The sequence below is a fragment of the Saimiri boliviensis genome, chromosome X, assembly GCF_048565385.1.
Source record: "Saimiri boliviensis isolate mSaiBol1 chromosome X, mSaiBol1.pri, whole genome shotgun sequence".
Lineage (NCBI taxonomy): Eukaryota > Metazoa > Chordata > Mammalia > Primates > Cebidae > Saimiri > Saimiri boliviensis.
Window position 1 is genome coordinate 43,568,823 of NC_133470.1, and position 22,712 is coordinate 43,591,534.

The following is a 22,712-nucleotide window of genomic DNA, read 5'->3' on the forward strand; positions in this document are numbered from 1 at the left end:
TCTCAGCACTTTGGGAGGCCAAGGTGGGTGGATCACTTGAGATCAGGAGTTCAAGACCAGCCTGGCCAACATGGTGAAACCCCATCTCTACTACAAATACAAAAATATTAGCCAGGCACGATGGCTCATGCCTGTAATCCCAGCTACTCAGGAGGCTGAGGCATGAGAATTGCTTGACCCCAGGAGACAGAGGTTGCAGTGAGCCAAGATCATGCCACTGTACTCCAGCCTGGGCAACAGAGCAAGACTGTCTCAAAAAAAAAAAGGAATTAATCTAATGTAATACAATAATAAATTAAGTTAAAACATACTCAAAAATATTAGGAAATAATTCTTATGTATTGGGATAGGCCAGTTGTTATAGCAAACATCCTGAAAATTTGCAGCATCTTTTTTTTTTTTTTTTTTTTTTTGAGACATGGATCTCTGTTACTTGGGCTGGAGTACAGTGGCATGATCATAGCTCACTGCAGCCTCGACCTCCTGGACTCAAGAAATCCTCCTTCCTCAGCCTCCTGAGTAGCTGGGACAATAGGTGTGAGCCACTGTGCCTGACCAGTCTCAGCATCTTAATACAATGAAGTCTTTATTTTTCCCATGTGTCTCCATCCAGTGTGGGTTTGAATGTGGATCCCCTCTGTCACACACAATTATTTAGGGGCACAAGCTTTTCTTATGAGTGGTGCCTTTATCTACCACCCATTCTCTTTTCTACTCTCAAACTTCTGAATCCAGTCAGCAAGAAAAGAGTGTGGAGGGTTATACAGTTGGGATTTTTTGTGGGGAGAGGTATAGGTTTTGTAGTGACTTACCCACCTAGTATCATTAGCCAGAACTCACTCCTATGGCCCACCTAACAGCAAAGGGGGCTGGAGAAGGCAGTCTTGCTATGTACTCAGGTGGAAATGGAAATAGGGTTTGATGAACACCTAGTACTTTGCTGCTCTGTAATAGTGGCATTACAAAATCAAAGCTACGCGAGCACAGGAACCTTATTGGTTTTATTCACCACTGTAACCCTGTAGTTGATGCTATGATCTACGCTGCACAGATTTTTCATATAGTCTTAGGCTCTTTCCACTTGGTGTCTCAGCAGGATAGTCTGACTTCTTACAGGAAGTTCAGTACTCTAAGAGTGAGTGTTTTAAGAGGTAAGAAGTGGAAGGTGCTCATTTCAAAGCCTAGGCTCAGAAACTGACAAAGTATTACTTCCACTATATTTTATTAGAGCAGTTGCAGAGGGCTCCCAAATTGAAGGAGAGGAAAATAGACCCCATTTCTCAACAAAAGGCATATCAAAGGATCTGTGGCCATCTTTGATCTACCACAGTGGTAATATTTTTAATGTTTGTCTTTTTGTATATATATACTTTAAGTTCTGGGGTACATGTGCAGATTGTGCAGGATTGTTACATGGGTATACACATGCCATGGTGGTTTGCTGCATCCATTCCTCCTTCATCTACATTAGATATTTCTCTTAATGTTATCCCTCCGCAATCCCCCAACCCCCTGCTATCCCTCCTCTAGCTCCCCACCCCCTAATAGGCCCTGGTGTATGATGTTCCCCTCCCTGTATCCATGTGTTCTCATTGTTCAACACCCACTTATGAGTCAGAACATGTGGTGTTTGGTTTTCAGTCCTTGTGTCAGTTTGCTGAGAATGATGGCTTCCAGCTTCATCCATGTCCCTGCAAAGGACATGAACTCATCCCTTTTTATGGCTGCATAGTATTCCATGGTGTGTATGTGCCCCATTTTCTTTATCCAGTCTGTCATTGGTGGGCATTTGGGTTGGTTCCAAGTCTTTGCTATTGTAAACAGAGACAGGTCTCACTATGTTGCCCAGGCTAGATTCAAACTCCTAGGCTCAAGCTATCCTCCGACCTCAACCTCCTGATGAGCTGGAACTACAGGAAGGAGCAAGCTACCATGCCTGTCTTAAGATATTTGTTTTGCTGCCTATAGACAGATTAGTCAGCTAAAGAAACTTTACTAATAAGACTAAAGTACACACTTGCTTTTTATTTATTACCTAATTTATAAGGTTATCAAAATGCTTTAGCACTTTATTTCCTAATGAACTTAGAGCAGTAATTTTACACACACACACACACACACACACACACACACACACACACACACATTAATTGATTTGATCCTTGAGTGCTAGAATTATTCTACTGATGCTATAGTAACTGAAAAGGGATGAGGGAGATAGAAGAGTAGACAGAGCACATCCTTTCAGAATCTTTGTTCTGGCTTTCAGATGAGGTTTTGCCATCTGTTTCACTGTCCTTTCTGCAGTTTTCCTGTTAATTCAGTATAGTGTATATATGTGGTGAATGAGGGGAGAGGTACAGAGATTACAGAGCCAACTTGCACTGTAAATTATAGCTGTTTAGGTAAGTATTGGCTACCAAAAGAAATTTTTTGAAAGTGAGTTCAACAAATAAAGATGATATTAACCCTATTACATGTCTCTAGGTAGACTGAATGATTTTGAGTCATTAACAGCAAGCTTCAGATATTTCTTTTTGAGTATTCATTTATATATTTTTAATCAGTTTCGATTGCAGTAAGATTCCAGTGGAAGGAAAACAATGCTTCATTTTTTTGTTGAAAGCAAACATACATTATAAGTTGTATAATACACAGTGATTAATGATGTTTTACTGTGTGTGTGTGTGTGCGCATGTGTGTATGTTTTTAAATTACGGATGAACTATTGACTTACACAAATGAAAACAATCAGAATACAAAACATTAACTGTGTATTGTATGCTTATACATACACATGTATGTACATATAAATAAATGGGATTATTCTATAACTTGCTTTTTTCACTTAACAATATGTACTTCTGCATTGTTAATAAAACTGAAAGAAGAAATGATTGGTTATAGATAAGCCCTTATTTCCCCTTGCAGTGTAAATTCTGGACTTATTGGGCTATGGAGATTAGTACTTTCTTTACTAAACTCTAGACTGAAATATACAACTGCCAGTTCAGCAGTTCCACTTGGATGTCCAGTAGACATCTCAGACTAAAAGTGTCCCAAACTGAACTACTGAGCTTCCCAAACCAGTTCTATTTGTAGTTCTCTAGGTTTAGCTGATAGAAAAATCTGTCCTCCTAGTTGTAACTGTCTTTTTAGTTTAAGCCAAAATTCTTAGTCATCTTTGATTCTTCATTGACTATTATCCCATATTCAATATAACATGAGATCCTGTTAACTCTACTTTCAGAATGCATCCATATTTCATATAAGAAGTCAAAAGAACAGTCCCTAATGATAAATTAGAACACATGCCTGCCTCCTACTCCACTGCTGTGTTTGGTCATCTAGGCCTGTCCCACCTCCCTTTGCTCTCCTTATCCCATCTCCTTCTTCCCATACCTCGTTTTTCATCCCATTTTAGGCAGTAGCATTCTACCGCTTTTCCTTTGAATTATGAAAATTCAGTAAAGAGCACAATGTACAGAGCATTTTCACACACGTTTATCTTATTTAAAGTTTAAAACAGCCCTTTTGCAGTTGTTCCAGTTACTATTGCTGATGATAAATTGCCCCCAAACTTAGCAGCTTAAAGCAACTATGTTATCATACTGATTGATTCTGTGGGTCAGGAAATCAGATAGGGTACAGTGGGGATGGTTTCTCTTTGCTCCATGATGTGTCTAGGGCCTCATCAAGGAAGACAAAGTTGGAGAGTGATCCAATAGCTGGATACTGGAATCAACTGAAGGCTTATTCACTGAATATCTGTTTAACAGCCCATCCCTGGGCTTAGATAACATGGACTACACATGGCCTTTCCATTAGTTTGGCTTCCTCATAACCTAACAACCTCAGCATAGTCAGATTTCTTACGGGCTTCAGGCACAGGGCTCCAAGTTCATGTCCTGCAAACCAGGAGGGAGCTACATTCCATTTTATGACCCAGCCTTGCAGTTCTCATGACATCACTTCTGTTGATCAAAACCATCACAAGCCCTCCCCTATTTAAGGGGAAAGGAGATAGACTTCATTACTTGATGAAGGTGACAAAGTAACATTATGGAATAATGTGGGATTTGGAAAATACCATCTGTCCCAAGGGTTATAATTGTCCTTTGTTTTATAGATTGAGTCATGGAGGCTTGAAGAAAAGTGGTTATCCCAGAGTGGCAGGATGAACAGGGTCATCTTGGGAAACTATTCCTAGAATTGTTATTACAGTAACTATTATCTAGTTAGTTTTATTTGTGTGTTTAGAGATAGAGTCGTACTCTGTCACCCAGGCTGGAGTGCAGTGTTATAATCATAGCTCACTACAGCCTCAAATTCCTGAGCTCAAGTGATCTTCCTGTCTCAGCCTCTTGAGTAGCTGGGACTACAGAAGCATAGCACCACACCCAGATCTATCTAGTTCATTTGTAAGGCATTTATTTCAAACCTTTATAAAACCTATGGTTTTGGTTTTATGCAGTTTCTGTAGTGTTCACAAATGATTCTAATCCACTTATTAGGAAATGCAGCATAGTCTCTACCTGCCAAATATTTAGATTAACTGAGGGGTCTCTATACATAAGACACTGGAGGAGGCTATATATCAGGTTAGAGCAGGCGTCCCCAAACTACGGCCCGCGGGTCGCATGCGGCCCCCTGAGGCCATTTATCCGGCCCCCCGCCACACTTCAGGAAGGGGCACCTCTTTCATTGGTGGTCAGTGAGAGGAGCACAGTATGTGGCGGCCCTCCAACGATCTGAGGGACAGTGAACTGGCCCCCTGTGTAAAAAGTTTGGGGATGCCTGGGTTAGAGTGATGGCAGTTACCTTTATATTGGCTCCTTAGTTGGTACAGCAGTATCCACAAGGGTTGGAGGTAGTAGTGTTCGAGCCACTGGCCTTCCCTGGAGAGCAGGTGTGATTGTGGGTCCTTTCACCAAAGGCTAGTCATCTGGAAAGTTATTACAACATTCAGTTACACGCAAGCATCCAAATTGAAAGTTGAGGTTACCTCATCCTAACAAAATTGCTCATACCTCTAGACTTGTGAGCTTTTCCTGATTTGGTCAATAGTCTAGTGACCATTTAAAGAGTATCAGGCTGGGCACGGTGGCTCACACCTGTAATCCCGGCACTTTGGAAGGCCGAGGCAGGTGGATCACCTGAGGTCAGGAGTTTGAGACCAGCCTGGCCGACATGGCAAAACCCCATCTCTACTAAAAATACAGAAATTAGTGGGGCATGGTGACAGGCACCTGTAATCCCAGCTACTCGGGAGGCTGAGGCAGGAGAACACTTCAATCCAGGAGGCCAAGGCTGCAGTAAGCTGAGATCACACCACTGCACTCCAGCCTGGGAAACAAGAGTGAGACTCGGTCTTTAAAAAAAAAAAAAAAAAAAAAAAAAAAGTGTGTCTATCCATAGTACATACCCAAGAAAGAAAATCATCCAGGGGGATAATCCTGGGATTTCCTCCAGCTTTAGCAATATTACATATACTCGAAAATATTGAAGCTGCATTTTTTAAACCCAAACATATTTTTGTACTAATTCTCACAGCCCTTCCCCTCTATCATTATAAATATAGTAATTTCTCCTTGTGAGTTTACATTAACTTCATCTTTTACCCGCATATTTCCTTGCATTTGGTGTTACTGTTTTAGTATATAATTTATTGTCATGGACTTAGTCCTTAGATGCAGACCTTTAGTTCAAGATGCATGAGGAAAGATGAGTGAGATGACGTCGCTGTCATTATCATTATTGTAAATTTTGCATTGAAGTATAATATCCACACAGAAGAGTCCAAAAAGCTGTACAGCTCAGTGAATTTTCAAAAATTAAATGCACTCACCAGGCGCGGTGGCTCAAGCCTGTAATCCCAGCACTTTGGGAGGCTAAGGCAGGTGGATCATGAGGTCAAGAGATCGAGACCATCCTGGTCAACATGGTGAAACCCCATCTCTACTAAAAATACAAAAAAAAAAAAAAAATTAGCTGGGCATGGTGGTGTGTGCCTGTAATCCCAGCTACTTAGGAGGCTGAGGCAGGAGAATTGCCTGAACCCAGGAGGCAGAGGTTGCAGTGAGCCAAGATCGCGCCATTGCACTCCAGCCTGGGTAACAAGAGCGAAACTCCATCTCAAAAAAAAAAAAAAAAAAAAAAAAAAAAAAAAAAAAATTAAATGCACTCATTTATCTTCCACCAAGATCAGGAAATAAAACATGGCTGGTCACAGTGGCTCATACCTGTAATACCAGCACTTTGTGAGGCCAAGACGACAGGGTCACTTGAGCCCAGGAGTTTAGGACTAGCCTGGGCAACACAGTGAGCCCCCATCTCTACAGAAGATTTTAAAACTAGCCATCGTGGTGTGCACCTATAGTTCAGCTACTCAGGAGACTGAGGTGGCAGGATCACTTGAGCGCAGGAGGTTGAGGCTGCAAGTGAGCCGTGGTCATGCCACTGAGAAATGCCTCAAAAAAAGAAAAGAAAATATATTACTGACACCCCAGAATCCCTTCTTCTCCCCGCTAGTAACTGACCTCCCTCACTCTAGGTAACAGTTTTGCCAGTTTTTGAACTTCCTATGAATAGACTCCTACAGTATATAATTATTTGAGACTGGATTGTTTTGCTCATCATTACAATTGTGCAATCCATCCATGCTGTTGCATGGAGTAATTCATTAATTTTCACTTCTGTGTCATGCATTGTGTGATATGCCACATTTTTAATTCTGCTCTTGATACATATTTGGGTTGTTTCCAGTTTTTACCTACTGTAAAAATGCTGATATGAGCCCTTTTATTCATCATTTGGTATACATGTATGTACACTTTTGCTAAGTATGTACCTAGTGTGGATTTGCTAGATCATGGGTATGTATATGTTCAGCTATAATATCTGCTGCCAAAATGGTTGTGGGAATTCACACTCCCACCAGCAGCATAAGAGAGATCTGTTTGCTCCATGTCCTTACTAACATTTAGTATTTTCAATTTCTGGACAATCTTTTTAAGTTTATTGTGGTAGATAATAGTGATTATAATTTCAGTTTGCATTTTCGTGATAACTAATGAGGTTGAGAAACTTTTAAAAGTTTATTTGCCACCTGGATAGCCTTATTTGTGAAGTATTTATTTAAGTTTTTTGCCCAGCTTTTAATTGGGTTGTCTTTTTCTAATTAATTTGTAAGAGTTTATTATATATTGTAGATGTAAGTCCTTTGTTGTCTATGTGTAATTGCAAATATCTTCTCCTGTCCCATGGATTGCCTTTTTATTCTCTTAATTGTATCTTTTGATAACAAGAAGTTCTAGTTTCATTTTTCAGTCTCTTCCTTTGTTAATGGCTTTTGTGTCTTATTTAAAATATCTTTGCCTGCCCCAGGGTCATAAATATATTCGCCTCTGTTTTCTTCCAGAAGCTTAATGAGCATATTAGTATAGAAAAACATTTATAGTCTACCTTGTTTTATGTAGAATTTGAGGCAGTTGAGATGAATAGTTAGCAAAATGGTCTTCCTTAGAAAAAGATGACTCTTGACAAAAAATTGGATATTCTGCAATTACCTTCTAGGCCATGCACCAAAGAAACATGACATATTTAATCTCATAGTCTCTGAAGAATTCATATGTCTGTCCTGCCCTTTTTAGCTGAGTATGTTTCAGTTGGAAGCAGGCCTCTAACAGCAATTCCCAAAATTTTAGTTTCAATTAATATTTGAGGTTTCTGCATTTTTCCTCAAATATTTGTTGCCTTTGGCTTTAAAAACTTCGTATGGTAGAAAAATTAAAATGTGCAAATGTGTGTAGTTGTTATTAGCTTTATTCAGGTTCATTATTTGGAATCATAGGCCTTTGGAATAATTCTTAGGAGGCAATATTCTCTACATTTTTAGGGTAGACTATGCCTGTATATATTTTATGTGTATTCATAGGAATATGTTTATGTTTATAAATCCTTCCGTGTATATATGATAACTCTAGAGTAAAGAAACTGGCTCCAGAAGCCTTCCAGAGAAATGATTTTCATTATTTTATGATGATATATGTGTGTTTATTTCTTTTTTTAGATGGCCACAGAATAATAATACAGATTTTTCTCTTGGTTAAATTTTCTGAGGCCTCATGGAGTATTTAAACCACCAATAATAAGTTGTTGGCATGAAAAACTTTTATTTTTTCTCTTGCTTGGTTTCCTTGCCTTGAGTTCTTGGATGTCAGGAAGGGTGAGGGGAAATATCAAGTCTGCTTGGGCTTAGATTTATGGTTGCTATGGTTTTTGGTTGAGAAATTGATTGAGTGTGTATAGCTTCATGGCCTCTTGGCTTTAACTCATTTGCATAAGTAGTGAAAATAACAAGGAATATAAAAACAATAACAATGATGTTATTGAGCATCTATTTTTACTATATACTAGGCCAAACACTTTTATCTGTTTTTTTCTGTGTAATTGTTATAATAGTCCTACAAATTTGACATTTTTTCCTTTCAACTTTTATTTTAAGTTCAAGGGTACATGAGCAGGATGTACAGGTTTGTTACATAGGTAAACATGTGCCATGGTGGTTTGCTACACAGATCATCCCATCACCTAGGTATTAAGCCCAGCATCCATTAGCTATTCTTCCTGATGCTCTCCCTCCCCTCGCTAACAGGCTGCAGTGTGTGTTGTTCCCCTCACCATGTGTTCATGTATTTTCACCATTCAGTTTCCGCTTAAAAGCGACAACATGCAGGTTTTAGTTTTCTGTTCCTCCGTTAGTTTCCTGAAGATAATGGCTTCCAACTCCATCCATGTCCCTACAAAGGACATGATCTCATTTCTTTTTATGGCTGCATAGTATTCCATGGTGTATATGTACCACATTTTATTTATCCAGTCTGTTATTGATGTGCATTTAGGTTGATTCCATGTCTTTGCTAGATATTATTTTTATCATATTTAATTATCGTTATCCTTACTTTTTAGCTAAGAAAACGGAACATTATGTAAAGTAAGTGGCTGGGCGTGGTTGCTCACACCTGTAATCCCAGCACTTTGGGAGGCCGAGGCAGACGGATCACAAGGTCAGGAGTTCTAGACCAGCCTTGGCCAACATGATGAAACCCTGTCTCTACTAAAAATACAAAACATTAGCCAGGCTTGGTAGCAGGCACCCGTAATCCCAGCTACTCAGGAGGGTGAGGCAGGAGAACCTGGGAGGCGGAGAGTACAGTGAGCCAAGACCATACCACTGCACTCCAGCCTGGGCAATAGAGTGAGACTCCATCTCTAAATCAATAAATTAATTAAAGTAAGTAATACACCATGTGAGTGAGTGACAGAAAAAAAACAAGCCTATGTGAGACTAAAGCCTGTGTTCTGTACCTCCATCCAGTATTCCATGGCAGAAAATCATTAATTTGCCTGAAATATATCTTTGGTATGAGATCTTGCTGTGCCTTTGTGTAGATATTGCCCCCTCCCAAGTTTCCTCTTCTAAATAAATTTGGTGGCCATTGTACCAAGAACACACTAACATGACAACATTTTATTAGAATGAATGGGCCGGGCGTGGTGGCTCACACCAGTAATCCCAACATTTTAGGAAGCCAAGTCAAAAGGATTGCTTAAGGCCAAGAATTCAAGACCAGCCTGGGCAATGTAGTGAGATCCCATCTCTTACCCAAAAATATATATATTTTTGGACCATTAGCCTGGCATGATGGCATGTGCTGTAGTCTCAGCTACTTGAGAAGCTGAGGCAGGAGGATCACTGGAGCCCAGGAGTTCAAGGCTGTGGTAAGCTATTATCTTGCCACTGCATTCCAGCCTGGGTGGTTAAGCAAGACATTGTCTATAAAAATTTTTTTTTAATTAGGATGATGGGAACCAGGATCCATGAGGGTGAATAAAGAATATTGTTAGCAGTCAGTGAGTTAACAGCAGATGACAAAACTAAATTTGTAGAACCATTTGCCTTTTAGAAAGGAATCCTCCATACCTCCCAGAGGGCATTTAGCCATCCATTCAGTACATGGAATCTGTCATTTGTTGATCGTTATCATTGTCTTTCTCTTGCTTTTCTAGGATTATAGCTGACAAGGTAAAGGACGTTCTGTTTGTCCGACCCCGGAAGTATATTCACTGCTCCAGCCCAGACACCACAGAGCCTGGCTACATCAACATCATGGAGTTGGCAGCATCTGTTTGCCGTTATGACCTTGATGACATGGACATTTTCTGGCTTAAGGAGCTCAATGAAGACCTTGCAGAAATGGGTAAGTTCTTTTCTCACAAGTAAGTTGTGACTTAACTCACTTTTTTTTTTTTTTTTTAGGTTATCAGAACCCTTTAATTTGTTTTGATCTTGTTGCCTTCTTTTCTGGCCTTTTAATTTATTTTTCTCTTTTATTTTATCTTGACTTAATGAGATATTTCTTCAAATGCATACATAGAAATAGAGCAATAACACTTAAATACGACCATTTCTTTCCTTATTAATAGTGAAAGGCACAGATCAAGGATGGCATGTAGGTTTCATGAAGTTATTTCCCAATTCAGGAAGTGTGAAAGTGGCCATGGCTGACTGGACTTCTGGTTGAGAATTCTGAGGCAGGTTCCTGGCCTGAAAAGCAGTCTGATCAGTGAGCAGGGGCAGAGGTAGAGGCCTCTCTGCCAGGGGGTTGGAGAGAATCTCCAACTTCAGCATTGAATAGCACCACTGCAACTGACAGATTGCTATGACAGTACCCGTTAATGTAGGACTTGTAATTTTGCTGCCCAGAAGAAAAGTGACAGGCCTAGGGCAAAACATTCACAAAGCAGTCCTTAGCTACTTCCACTGAGTTCTAGAGTTGTCACACAATATTCAAAAAATAAAATGAAATAAAAACAAACTTCTGTTTACATATGGAAGTAAACATAAGTAATAATTTTAAAGTAAATGTGTGCCATACAGTACCATACCAGCAGTACTGAGAAATGCTAGGCTGAAAGATAACTCATTTTATACTTACACACAGTTCTCATTCATCTGTTTTCAGTCTAAGAAGCAGTATTCACGTCCAAGTTTTCCTGTAGAACTGTGGGTGGCTTTTAAGTCTCCATATAAGATATGGTGAAGGATACATTTGATCTCATTTTTGTTTGAATCACATTTTTTCATTGTTAGTATAAGGATCAGTGGTTTTTCTTTTATCCCCGCCCTCCCTTTTTCCTTTCTTTCTTTTGAAGCTAGTATCTGAATGCACATGAATAAAAAATTAAAATTATATTAAAGCAGTTTGGCATGGGGATGATAGTTACTCTGCCAATAACCAATCCTTATGCCTTGGTTGTTTGGTTGTTGTTGTTTTTTTTTTTTTTTTTTTTTTTTTTTTTTTTTTTTTTGGCGGAGTTTCACTCTTGTTACCCAGGCTGGAGTGCAATGCACGATCTCTGCTCACTGCAACCTCCGTCTCCCAGGTTCAAGCGATTCTCCTGCATCAGCCTCCCAAGTAACTGGGATTATAGGCATTCACCACCATGCCCAGCTAATTTTGTATTTTTAGTAGACACAGGGTTTATCCATCTTGGTCAGACTGATCTCAAACTCCTGACCTCATGATCCACCCGCCTCAGCCTCCCAAAGTGCTGGGATTACAGGCATGAGCCACCATGCCCAGCTTATTCCTTGATTTTTAAAGCTTTTTATTTTATGTCTTTTCTTGCTTTGCCCTCTAAGAGGAGAAGGGAGTGGTAAATTTAGGGTGGCAACCACAAAGAGAAGTGAATAAAAGACTGACAGAGAAGTAAAATCAGAGTATGAGCACATAATCAAGTGGATCCGTGGCTCAGTGTGTGCCTGTGTTCATGGTGCATAAAATATCCATAGATGTCACAATCATTACAAGGCTGCCCTTGACATGAAACTACCTTATAATGAGGTTCCTTTGGTATTTTGTAATTAATTCTCTTTGGATGAGTTTTTAAAGTAAACTTTTTATTTTGGAATAGTTAGATTTATAGAAAAGTTGCACTGTTAGTACAGGGAGTTCTCTTATACACCTCATGGTTTCAGTTCCCCTATGTTAACATCTTACTTTACCATGGTACATATGTCAAAACTACGAAACCAACACAGGTACATTACTATTAACTTCAGACTTTATTGAGATTTCCTAGGTTTTTCCACTTAACAACCTTTTTCTGTTCCAGGATCCCAAAGAGGATTGCAGTATCTCTGCAATTTTTTTAGGGTGAATATTACAGTGAGGTGTCTAAGAGCTTAAAGTAAACTTTTTAAAAACAATATTAAGCATGTTATGAATTAAGGATATTGCTTAGTATGGTGCTTAACATGTAGCCAGCACTCAACCTAACCTAAAAAGTCCTTAATATGAACATTACTTTATCTCAGCTTCACAACAAATCAGTGGGTTTCTTATCATATTTATTTCATAGATAAGAACACTAAGCCCTAAAGAGGGTAAATAACCTGTCAAAGCTTACATAGCTAATATGAGGTGAAGTTGGAATTTTAATCCAAGTTTTCTTATAACCAGATACTATATTCCTTTACTCAAAAAAAATATATAATTTGTCTTGACTGGAAAAATGAAACATAAGGCCTGGGTAGTTTTTGGTTTCATAAGTAGCCACAACCTTAAAATGGTAGTTTATGTGTATTCTAAAGCTTCTTAGGATATCTTATATTACAAATGAAATGGAATACTTGGGTAAATTTGTTTTGGATCATTTTGAGGATTATTCCTGAGTTTACGAGCTGTTAGAATAAATACATATGTGCTCCCACAAAATTGGATTAATAAATGTGGAAGGCTAAGATAAAAATGAAGGTGTAGTTGGAAAAGGGAATCAGGAAACAAGGTAATTTCAAAATTGAAGTTAGACCTTTATGAATGTTAATAGGTTTATATGTTATTATAGTTTGCCATTGAAAAATACTATTGGATTTTTTTAAAAGTCAGATTTGAAAAACAAAATATATTATATGTGTAATCACCTACACATAGGACCTAGAACTTTCTTTTATGGCTTTATACATTTGCATATGAAAATTTCCTTGTATAATCATTAGATGTACTCATTGAAGCTAACTTGCTACGAATTATTATTTATGTCCAAATAATTATATGACTTTAATTGCTATGCTACAAATTATCGTGTTCAGAATTACAAAGTTTGGTGAAAGTCCTCCTATAGTGAGAATAAGAGAAAATGGAGATTTAAGAAGAGACTGGCTGGGATTTGGACAAGAAATCGAAAGGGTCAGTAACATATCTCTAAGGAACATGGTGAAATGTATATCTCCTTTCATGTATCAAACACTAATATATGATTATAGGTAAATGTTAGAGTAGCACTAGCAAAATATTTTTTGAAATCTGGTTGTTTTAGAGCAGGAAAGATATGTTTTTATCCTTTAGAATCCTACCCACTCCTGCACTGGGCTCACAGTAGGTGATTTGCGAATGACAGCTGACTGATGGGTTGATTGATTGTTTGTATTTCTGTGCAGGTTGTGGGCCAGTTGATGAGAATCTTATGGAAAAGACAATAGAAGTCCTGGAACGCCATTGCCATGAAAATATGAACCATGCTATTGAGACAGAGGAAGGGCTAGGCATAGAGTATGATGAAGATGTGATCTGTGATGTGTGCCGGTCTCCAGACAGTGAAGAAGGGAATGATATGGTGTTCTGTGATAAGTGTAACGTCTGCGTGCATCAGGTTAGTGAGAGTGGAGACCGTCACCTCCCTACGGTCAGCCTTTCCGAAGTTCAGTGATGATCTCCAGCACCCATATCTGGGGCAGCTCGCATTCAAGGGTGAAAATAAAGATTTGACCTGGTTGTTCTTCGGTATTTCCTCTAGCAATAATACTTCTTATGACCCCCAAGATGACTTGCTGACTAACTTTACCCCTTGGGGCTAAACCCAGGTCTTTATTGTGTCGCTTTATGCCAAGACCATTGGGATTGCCTTGTTCAGTTTGTCCCCACACCCCCCGTACCCTCTGCAAGGGGGATCTCATTGCTGCCTGTCTGGGGTCTCTCCTCTGCCTTCAAATCTCCATAGCCTCATGAGGCTACACCCACAGTCAGTAACCTTGGTGAGTTTACACTTCCTACAAATAGAAGTCTGGACTCCTTATCCTGGCACTCAAGACCCTCCCCCATCCGATATACATTTCACTCCCAAGAAGGTCCACCCCACTTTCAAGGGTCACAGAATTTTAGGACTGCAAAAGACTGTGTAACTCCTCAATTTTACACAAATACCAGGAGAGGTGATGTGACTTTACCCAAGCTGATTATTTGTCATTCTTTCTACTACATTGGCTTTTTAATTAATGATGATGATTTATGTCAACCCTCTTTTCAGCTCTTTCCATTTTTTCCCCCACAAACACTATGCTACAACAAAATAAGGTTACTCAAGGTACAGTGATTAATATTCCTGACACAGTCCTATCTCCCCTGTTTCTGCCACATCCCAATTTGTAAATGTGTCCTCTTACCTCCCTGCTATCAAAAATCTACATATTTTTCAAGGTCTAGTTCAAATCCTTTCTTGAACTCCCTTACCCTAAGTGATTTTTCATTCTTGTGAACCTGTTGTATATTTCATTCATTTTGTTAATTTATCTAGCAAATAGGTACAGTACTCCATGGGCCAGGATTGTGCTGCATGCTGAGGACACAGTCAGTGATGAAGAGGCAGACATGGTCTCTGCCCTCAGGGAGATCATAATCTGGTGTAAAAAATAAAAGGAAACTGCCAATTTAGCATCATATGCTAAGTGTTTTTATAGATATAAGTCCAAGCTGCTATGGAAATGCATTTGTGAGAAATGAGGGTCAGGGACAACTTCCAGGAGGTCACATCCAAGCTGAATCTTAATGTCCAAAGGAGATGTCAAGTAAACCAGCAACATGTGTTCAGACAGAGAGGAGAATATGTTGAGACAGCATAGTGAAAGCAGGCAAAGTATATTAGAGGCAACTGAAGGCTTCAGAACTGTAAAGTGGCAGAGTAGAGTAGGGAAGGCATGGAGAGTGAGGGTAGAGAGGGATACAAGAGACGTGTGTAAAGGACCTTCTGACAAACTAAGGAGCTTCAGTTCTGTCCTGTCAACCCTGAAGGATACGATTTGTATTTTAGAAAGATCATCCTGGTTACAAAATGACTAAAATAATTAGAATAGATAACATAGCAGGTAGAAACCAGGACTTAGGATTATTATAATTCCCTGGGCCACCTAACCTAACCCCCTGTATGTAAAAGGTATTCAGAATTATTCTGTGACCAATTGGGTATTTTTCTTCATTTACCTGTGTCCTTTAACAAAGTGAATTTTGAAAATTTGTCTTCACTTTACCAATTATTGGCATTTATATCACATTTTGAGAGCAGAAAATCTTTACTGTTTAACTATCAATTTAAGTATTATATCTCACAATAGAAGCCCACAGTCCCTTCTCCACAATTCCAAAACTATAAAGTTCTGAAAAATGCACATTATTGCTGAAGTTTCACACCAGAACTGATTTGAAGACAATAGCAGAACTCACCCAGTATGAGGCCATTTATAGTCCTTATCCATTTAGTGTAAATACTCATATATTTTGTTAGAGAACTATTAATGTATTTGGTTATATGGTGTTGCCCCTGGTCCCACTGAGGGCTTAGGTCATATACTGTATATACACTTTCCTAAGATCTGAGCAATTCTGGATTTCCTAATTTTTCTTACCCTAGAGGTTTCAGATAAATGATTGTGGATTTGTAGTAGGCTTAAAAGGAATAGCATAAAGGTCATCTGTATGTATTTCCTATATTTGTCCTTTATAGTTGGGACAAAATATTAAGTAAGCTCAAGTTCTTTAACGATATTAAATGTAGCATAATCTCCAAGGCTATTTATTAGGCTTGAAAATGATACTGGTAATGACTATAAATGATGCCCCTTTCTCACATAGAAAGAGATGAGATGACAGTAACTGACCAGACCTTGCAGAATGTAAACTGGTATGTATTAAAGCTGGGACATTGGTACCATATAAAGTTTCACATAAAAGAGATTCTTCCAAAGTGAGTATATTTACTTGGATTCTAAAGAGATACTTAGCTTAGAGCTCCCTCTGTTGACTGAAAAGTGACTTAAAATGACTTGGAAGATTTGGTTTATGCCCTAACAGAATGGGGACATGGTGATATCTGAATTTATTAAACATGATTTTTCTTCTTTACTGACACCATATTATATTCAGTGTTTGTTCCTCAGTGACAAAAGTACACTTATGGTCAGTACTTTGGAAGAGATGTGTACATAAGTAGCCTTTAGATTTTAAAAATGAATTTAACATTTTTTCTTTAAAAAATGTGAAAGTTAGGACCATTGCAAATCCTTTTACATGAATCTATGATCTTATGACCATGAGTAAGTCCACAGAAGGTCTCAGTAAATGATGTTCTGCCCAGTAGACTGGACAGGAGGTTAAGGATATTCCAAGAGCTGGCCACTGACATCTCTTCTGCTAGTCTGAAAGGGACTCTATTTTAGGGAGGAAACTTGCTTTTGTTTCCTAGCAAACATTCTGGGCCTGCAGAGAAAGAGCTTTGAAGGTTAGAAACCTTGTAAAATGATGCCTTGCTGTTGTGAGAGCAGCCTACTTAGAGTCCAGCTTTGGTTCTTGAGCTAAATAAATTTGTTCTATCTAATCACCTACTCAAGTTCAGCATAGGGGGCATTCCAGATAAATTGATGATAACAGCTCTACCTCTAGTAACCTTAAAGTTTCACTGAGTTCTGTAGGCCAGGGTTGATTAAAAGAAAATACTAAAATCTCACTGAGGAGAGGAAACACAACAGCAAACATAGAGAAAAAGAACACATGATGCCCATATGCTGTGGCTCACACCTGTAACAAATTAGCTGGGCAGGGTGGCACATGCCTGTGGTCCTAGCTACTCAGGAGGCTAAGGTGGGACGATTGCTTGAGCTCAGGAAGTCGAGGCTACAGTGAGCCGAGATCATGCCATGGCATCCAGCCTGGGTGACAGAGCAAGATCCTGCTTCAAAAGAAATAAATAAGAATACATAATGCTGACTATGTACTTGGTGAGGGAAATTGCATGGAGTGGAAGACAGGAGTCAGGCAGTGGGGTAAACACAAGGGGCTGCAGTGCCTGAGCAGGGTTTTTGAAGGGGCCTGGAGTTTGAACCAGGTCTGGAAGGGTGAGAAAGGTCCAGCTGTGCTAAGAACAGTTGACCATGTAGAGCAGGGAAACTGCTTAGACACATGGACATAATGAGAATGACCAGTTATGGAGAAAACCAGGAAGCCTGCCTGTCCAAATCAGAAGCCATGTGTTTGGGCATAGTACAGCGTGAGATCAGATAGAGAGGTGCAAGAAGCAGCAGGCTTTAGACAAGGAACCAGCAAACTTTTTCTTTAAGGGGCTGAGATAAATATTTCAGACTTCGTAGGCCACATGCAGTCTCTGTTACATATTCTACTCTTTACAACCCTTTAAAAATGTGAAAACCATTCTTCGCTTGTTGGCTTTCTAAAACAGACCTTGGAAAACAGCCAACCCCTAGTTTGGGTGGTAGGGGGCAGGTAAAGGTAGAAAGAATATCTAAAAGGTTTGCCACTATGCAATGGTATGGATTATTTTAGTGAGGAGAATCTGCCAGCCAAGTAGAGGAAGGTTTGGAGGTGTGAAGGGGGAAAAAGAAAATGTAGAAATTAATCTGGGCATGGTATAATGAGAACTTGAATAGAGCAAGTGGTGGGGATGGAGAGGAAGGTCAGAGTCTTGGGGCCACTGTAGGGAGGATAGTAAGCACCAGGTCAGCAAATGAAAGAAAGTAAATAATACAAGTCCAGGAATTTGGATCTAGAAGATAGGAAGCATGGTGATAACATGTAAAGAAGGAGTTTGGAAAAGGAGCAGGTTGTGGGAGGCAGATATTGTAACTGTTATAACTTGAATCCGAACTGAGGGTAAATCTCCTGAGGTAGACAGAAATTTCAAAGCTGCCATATTGAATCATTTAGTCTCTAAAGGGGTAGAGCAGTAAGGAGGAAATGATGGGGAAAATTGGGGATAGCGAAAAGGGAGTCTAGAATGTTTCCCAAACTAATCTCCAGTCTCTCACAGTAATTCATTTATTTTTCCAACTTCATTCCATAAAGGATTTGAAGCACCTTCCAGAACTCATTATAAATTATTGTGATTAGTGTAATATTCTATTCAAGATAAATTCACGAGTCCCTGTTTCTTCAACCCAAGCAAACAATTGCTACAATTTACTGAGTACTTTTTTTTTTTTTTTTTTTTTTTTTTTTGAGACAGAGTCTTGCTCTGTCACCCAGGCTGGAGTGCAGTGGCAAAATCTTGGCTCAGACTGCGACCTCTGCCTCCCAGGTTCAAGCAGTTCTCCTGTCTCAGCCTCCTCAGTAGCTGGGACTACAGGCACACACTGCCACACCCAGCTAATTTTTATATTTTTAATAGAGACGGGGTTTTACCATTTTGGTCAGGTTGGTCTCAAACTCCTGACCTCAGGTAATCTACCCGCCTCAGCCTCCCTAAGTGCTGGATTACAGGCATGAGCCATCATGCCCACCTACTGAGTACTTTTTATGGATTAGGCGCTTAATAGGCTTTTTATAAACGTTAGTTCATTTGCTCCTCAGAAGGTTCATTCTCTTTATTTTATAACACTTTTTTCTTGATCACAACAGTGTATGACTTTTAGGAAATGTTCAATAAGTGTTTGACTAATTATAATACATAATCATTGAAAAAGCTTTAGAACACAGACCAAAAAAATGCTGTAATCACAACACTCAGATAACAGTTGGGCTTAGCATTGGCTTTCTCTCCTAGTCTTGTTTTATCATCTTTAAAGTCAGTTCTCAGGGACAGATATGTTGATCTTAGGACAGATGCTGGAAGTTGCGTTTTTGAGTATTTTTTAATTAATACTGGATGTAAGCTTGTTCAGCTTTATTTGCCTTTCTCTCAAAAGCAGAGGATACTCTTTGACTGTGTATCAGAACAGATATCAACTCTAGTGAGATGCTGACCATTCTCCCCTCTCCTCCTCATACCTCCAGGCCTGCTATGGCATCCTCAAGGTCCCAGAAGGCAGCTGGCTTTGTCGCTCCTGTGTCCTGGGCATTTATCCGCAGTGTGTGTTATGTCCAAAGAAAGGTGGAGCCATGAAGACCACCAGGACAGGGACTAAATGGGCTCATGTCAGCTGTGCCCTGTGGATCCCAGAGGTAAGAATTCATCCAGGCCCATGAGGCCATTTCCTCCACGGTGTCCCTGTTCCCCACAACATTCAGACTGATTCAGTCTTAGTATGGAGATGCTTCATGCTTGTGCATGTTTCTAAAGTAATAGTGCTTCCACTTGAGCTACCTCAGAGCCTACTTGGATGCACAGGTGTATATAAGCCCATGCTGATTAGTGTATATAGGTGGTATTCCCAGTGGTATTTGGGATAATACTCAAATATATATGTGATATTTGGGTATATCATGTATAAATTGATAAATGTGTACGAGAGGAGAGATCAGGGTGTGAGCTGCAAAAATTTTTAAGTTAAAACTTAAGATACCAAATTTTAAGTGTGGAGTTTTGTGATCTTTCACACATGTATGTATCTGTAACCACAACTCAGACCAAGACATGTAATATCCTAGAAATAGACATAAAGCACCCCAGAAAGATCCTCTATAGCCACTTTCCAGTCTCTGTCCCCAAGAACAACCACCATTTTTATCTGTATCACAATAGATTAGCTTTGTCTGGTTTTAAACTTCATACAATATATACTCTTTTCAGTCTGGCTAACATTCTATGTTGTGGTGTATATCAATAGTTCTTTCCTTTCTGTTGCTAGTATTCTGTCATATGGATATACTCTGATTTATTCATTTTCCTTTGATGAGCATTTGGGTTGTTCCAGGTTTAGGCTATTACAAATAAAGTGAGCAATAGCTCTTTATCTACTGTGATAGATGCCCTTTACTTTTGAAGCTCTTTTCAGGGCTTAGACTCAATATCTGCCTAAGACCTTCTTTATGCAAAATTCGATTTCTCATTATCTAGCCTGGTCCTTCAGTTGCTGGTATTTCCTGAGTGCTGCGTGTACACTAACTTAATTAAAACAGGGCTTCCAGACATTTCTTCTTATGGCTGCCTTTTTTTTTTCTTCAGCTGTACCCACTCGTACCCCCTCTCCCCAACCACTATCTAAGCCAGCAAATTTGTTAGACAGTTTAACTACATGACAAGAGAGACTGCAGAATCTAGTTAATGGGGAGCTGATGTTGTATCAGTAACTCATTCTCCTTTAAGATTTTCCTGTCTTTAATCTTGTTAATATTGGTTCCAGGGGAGTTACTATCTAATAAAGAAACTCACAGAGTTACACTAAAAGTCCCATATATACTTTTGTATTCTTATGGCTATAGACATCAGTATTTTAAAGAAATTTTAGATAAGTTTTTTTCTCACTAAGAACATCTAGACATAAAATAAACTCAAGTTTCTGACTTGAGAATGACTGTTTTCCAGCAGCAAATCCCCTCACTACTAGAGTAGGCTCTCTCAGCTTATAAAAGTCCAGAACATGACTCAGGAAGAGCTCTTTAAAAATAAAATAAGCTTTCTCAGTTACTGACACTGTCTTGTGGTTTCTAGTTTTTGGTTTCCAGTGTCTTCTGGACTATTCAAGATCTCTCTGTTAGTTTCCTGATGTGGGCAGAACCGGTACTAGTTTGGCATTGGCATCCTTATTTGAGAGTTCTTCACCTTCTAAAGCTGTATCTCTCTTAGAAACTCATGTATATATTTGGGAGGGGAGAATGAAAATACTTTTAACCAGCAGTCGCTTGACCCCTTATTTTCACGTGAAAAAGAATGTTTCCATCTTTTTTTACAAACATCCTTTTCTGCTGGGTGTGGCGGCTCACACCTGTAATTCCAGCACTTTGGTAGGTCGAAGCGGGCAGATCACTTGAGTCCAAGAGTTTGAGACCAGCCTGGGCAACATGGCAATAACCCATCTCTACTACAAATACAAAAAATTAGCCAGGTGTGGTGGTGCATGCCTGTAGTCCCAGATACCTTGGGGGGCTGAGGCAGGAGGATTGCTTAGCCTGGGAGGTTGAGGCTGCAGTGAGCCCTGATCATGCCACTGCACTCTAGCCTAGGTGACAGAGTGAGACCCTGTTTCAAAAAGGAAAACAAAAAGAAGCATCCCTTTCTTTTCAGCACTCTCCCAAGGACTAATTTCACTTTGAAGCTACTTTGGCTGAGGGAATAGGGTAAGCTCATGATAGTTATGTGGTTTTAAAGACTTTGGTTTTAAAATGTCATTCTCATCCTTTCTATTTACATTCTGCAGTCTCTTCATTACATAAATGTGCTGTTTTCCAACAATATCATGCTTCTTTAGTAAACCAAATGGAAAGACTAGTCACTGCCTCTGTTTTTCATCCTTAGTTGATTAAATGAAACAAGGCATGTAGCACCATCTCTTAACATGACAGATGCTAGATTTTGTGAATTTTAGTTACTTCTTTTAGTAGCTTTCTTTCGTTCCTAAGTAAAAGTGTAGCTATCTTTGATTCATTAAGGTAACCTTGGCTGGTCGCAGTGGCTCATGCCTGTAATCCCAGTACTTTGGGAGGCCAAGGCAGGAGAATCACTTGAGGCCAGGAATTCAAGACCAGCCTGGGGTAACATAGCAAGACCTGGTCTCTACAAAAAAAATTAATTTTTAATTTTTGTGGGTACATATTAGATACATATATTTATGGAATGCATGAGATTTTGATACAGGCATGTAATGAGTAATAATGATGTTGTGGAACATGGGGTATCCATCCCCTCAAGCATTTATCCTTTTTGTGTTACAAACAATCCAGTTACACTCTTGTAGTTATTTTCATATGTACAATTAAGTTATTTTGGGCCAGGCATGGTGGCTCACGCTTGTAATCCCAGCACTTTGGGAGACCGAGGCGGGTGGATCACAAGGTCAAAAGATCGAGACCATCCGGGTCAACATGGTGAAACCCCATCTCTACTAAAAATACAAAAATTAGCTGGGTGTGGTGGTGTGCACCTATAGTCCCAGCTACTTGGGAGGCTGAGACAGGAGAATCACTGGAACCCGGGAGGCAGAGGTTGCAGTGAGCTAAGATCGCACCATTGCACTCCAGTCTGGGCAATAAGAGCGAAACTCTGTCTCAAAAAAAAAAAAAAAAAAAAAAAAAAAGTTATTTTGACTGTAGTCACTCTGTTGTGCTATCAAATAGTAAGTCTTATTCATTCATTCCGGCTATCCTTTTTGTACCCATTAATCATCACCACCTCCCTCCCATGTCCCCTACTACCCTTCCCACCCTCTTCTAACCATCTTCCTACTATCTATCTCCATGAGTTCAGTTGTTTTTATTTTCAGATCCCACAAATAAATGACAATATGCAATGTATATCTTTCTGTTACTGGCTTATTTCACTTGATATAATGACCTCTAGTTCTATCCATGTTGTTGGAAACGACAGGATTTCATTCTTTTTTATGGCTGAATGTACTCCATGGTATATATGTACCATATTTCTTTGTCCATTCTTCTGTTGGTGGACACTATTTCCAAATCTTGACTATTGTGAACATTGCTGCAGAAAAT

At 39.3% G+C, this 22,712-nt stretch overlaps 1 protein-coding gene across 12 annotated transcripts in view; it reads left to right on the forward strand.

The window, feature by feature from the left end:
• Positions 1-22,712, forward strand: part of JADE3 (jade family PHD finger 3) — a 145,887-nt gene that overhangs the window by 100,322 nt on the left and 22,853 nt on the right. For all 12 annotated transcript variants that reach the window (XM_074392101.1, XM_074392104.1, XM_074392103.1 and 9 more), the window contains 3 exons: positions 10,072-10,262; positions 13,505-13,716; positions 19,119-19,286. In XM_074392101.1, coding sequence (XP_074248202.1) covers positions 10,072-10,262; positions 13,505-13,716; positions 19,119-19,286 — 571 coding nt within the window. The remainder of the gene's footprint in view (positions 1-10,071; positions 10,263-13,504; positions 13,717-19,118; positions 19,287-22,712) is intronic.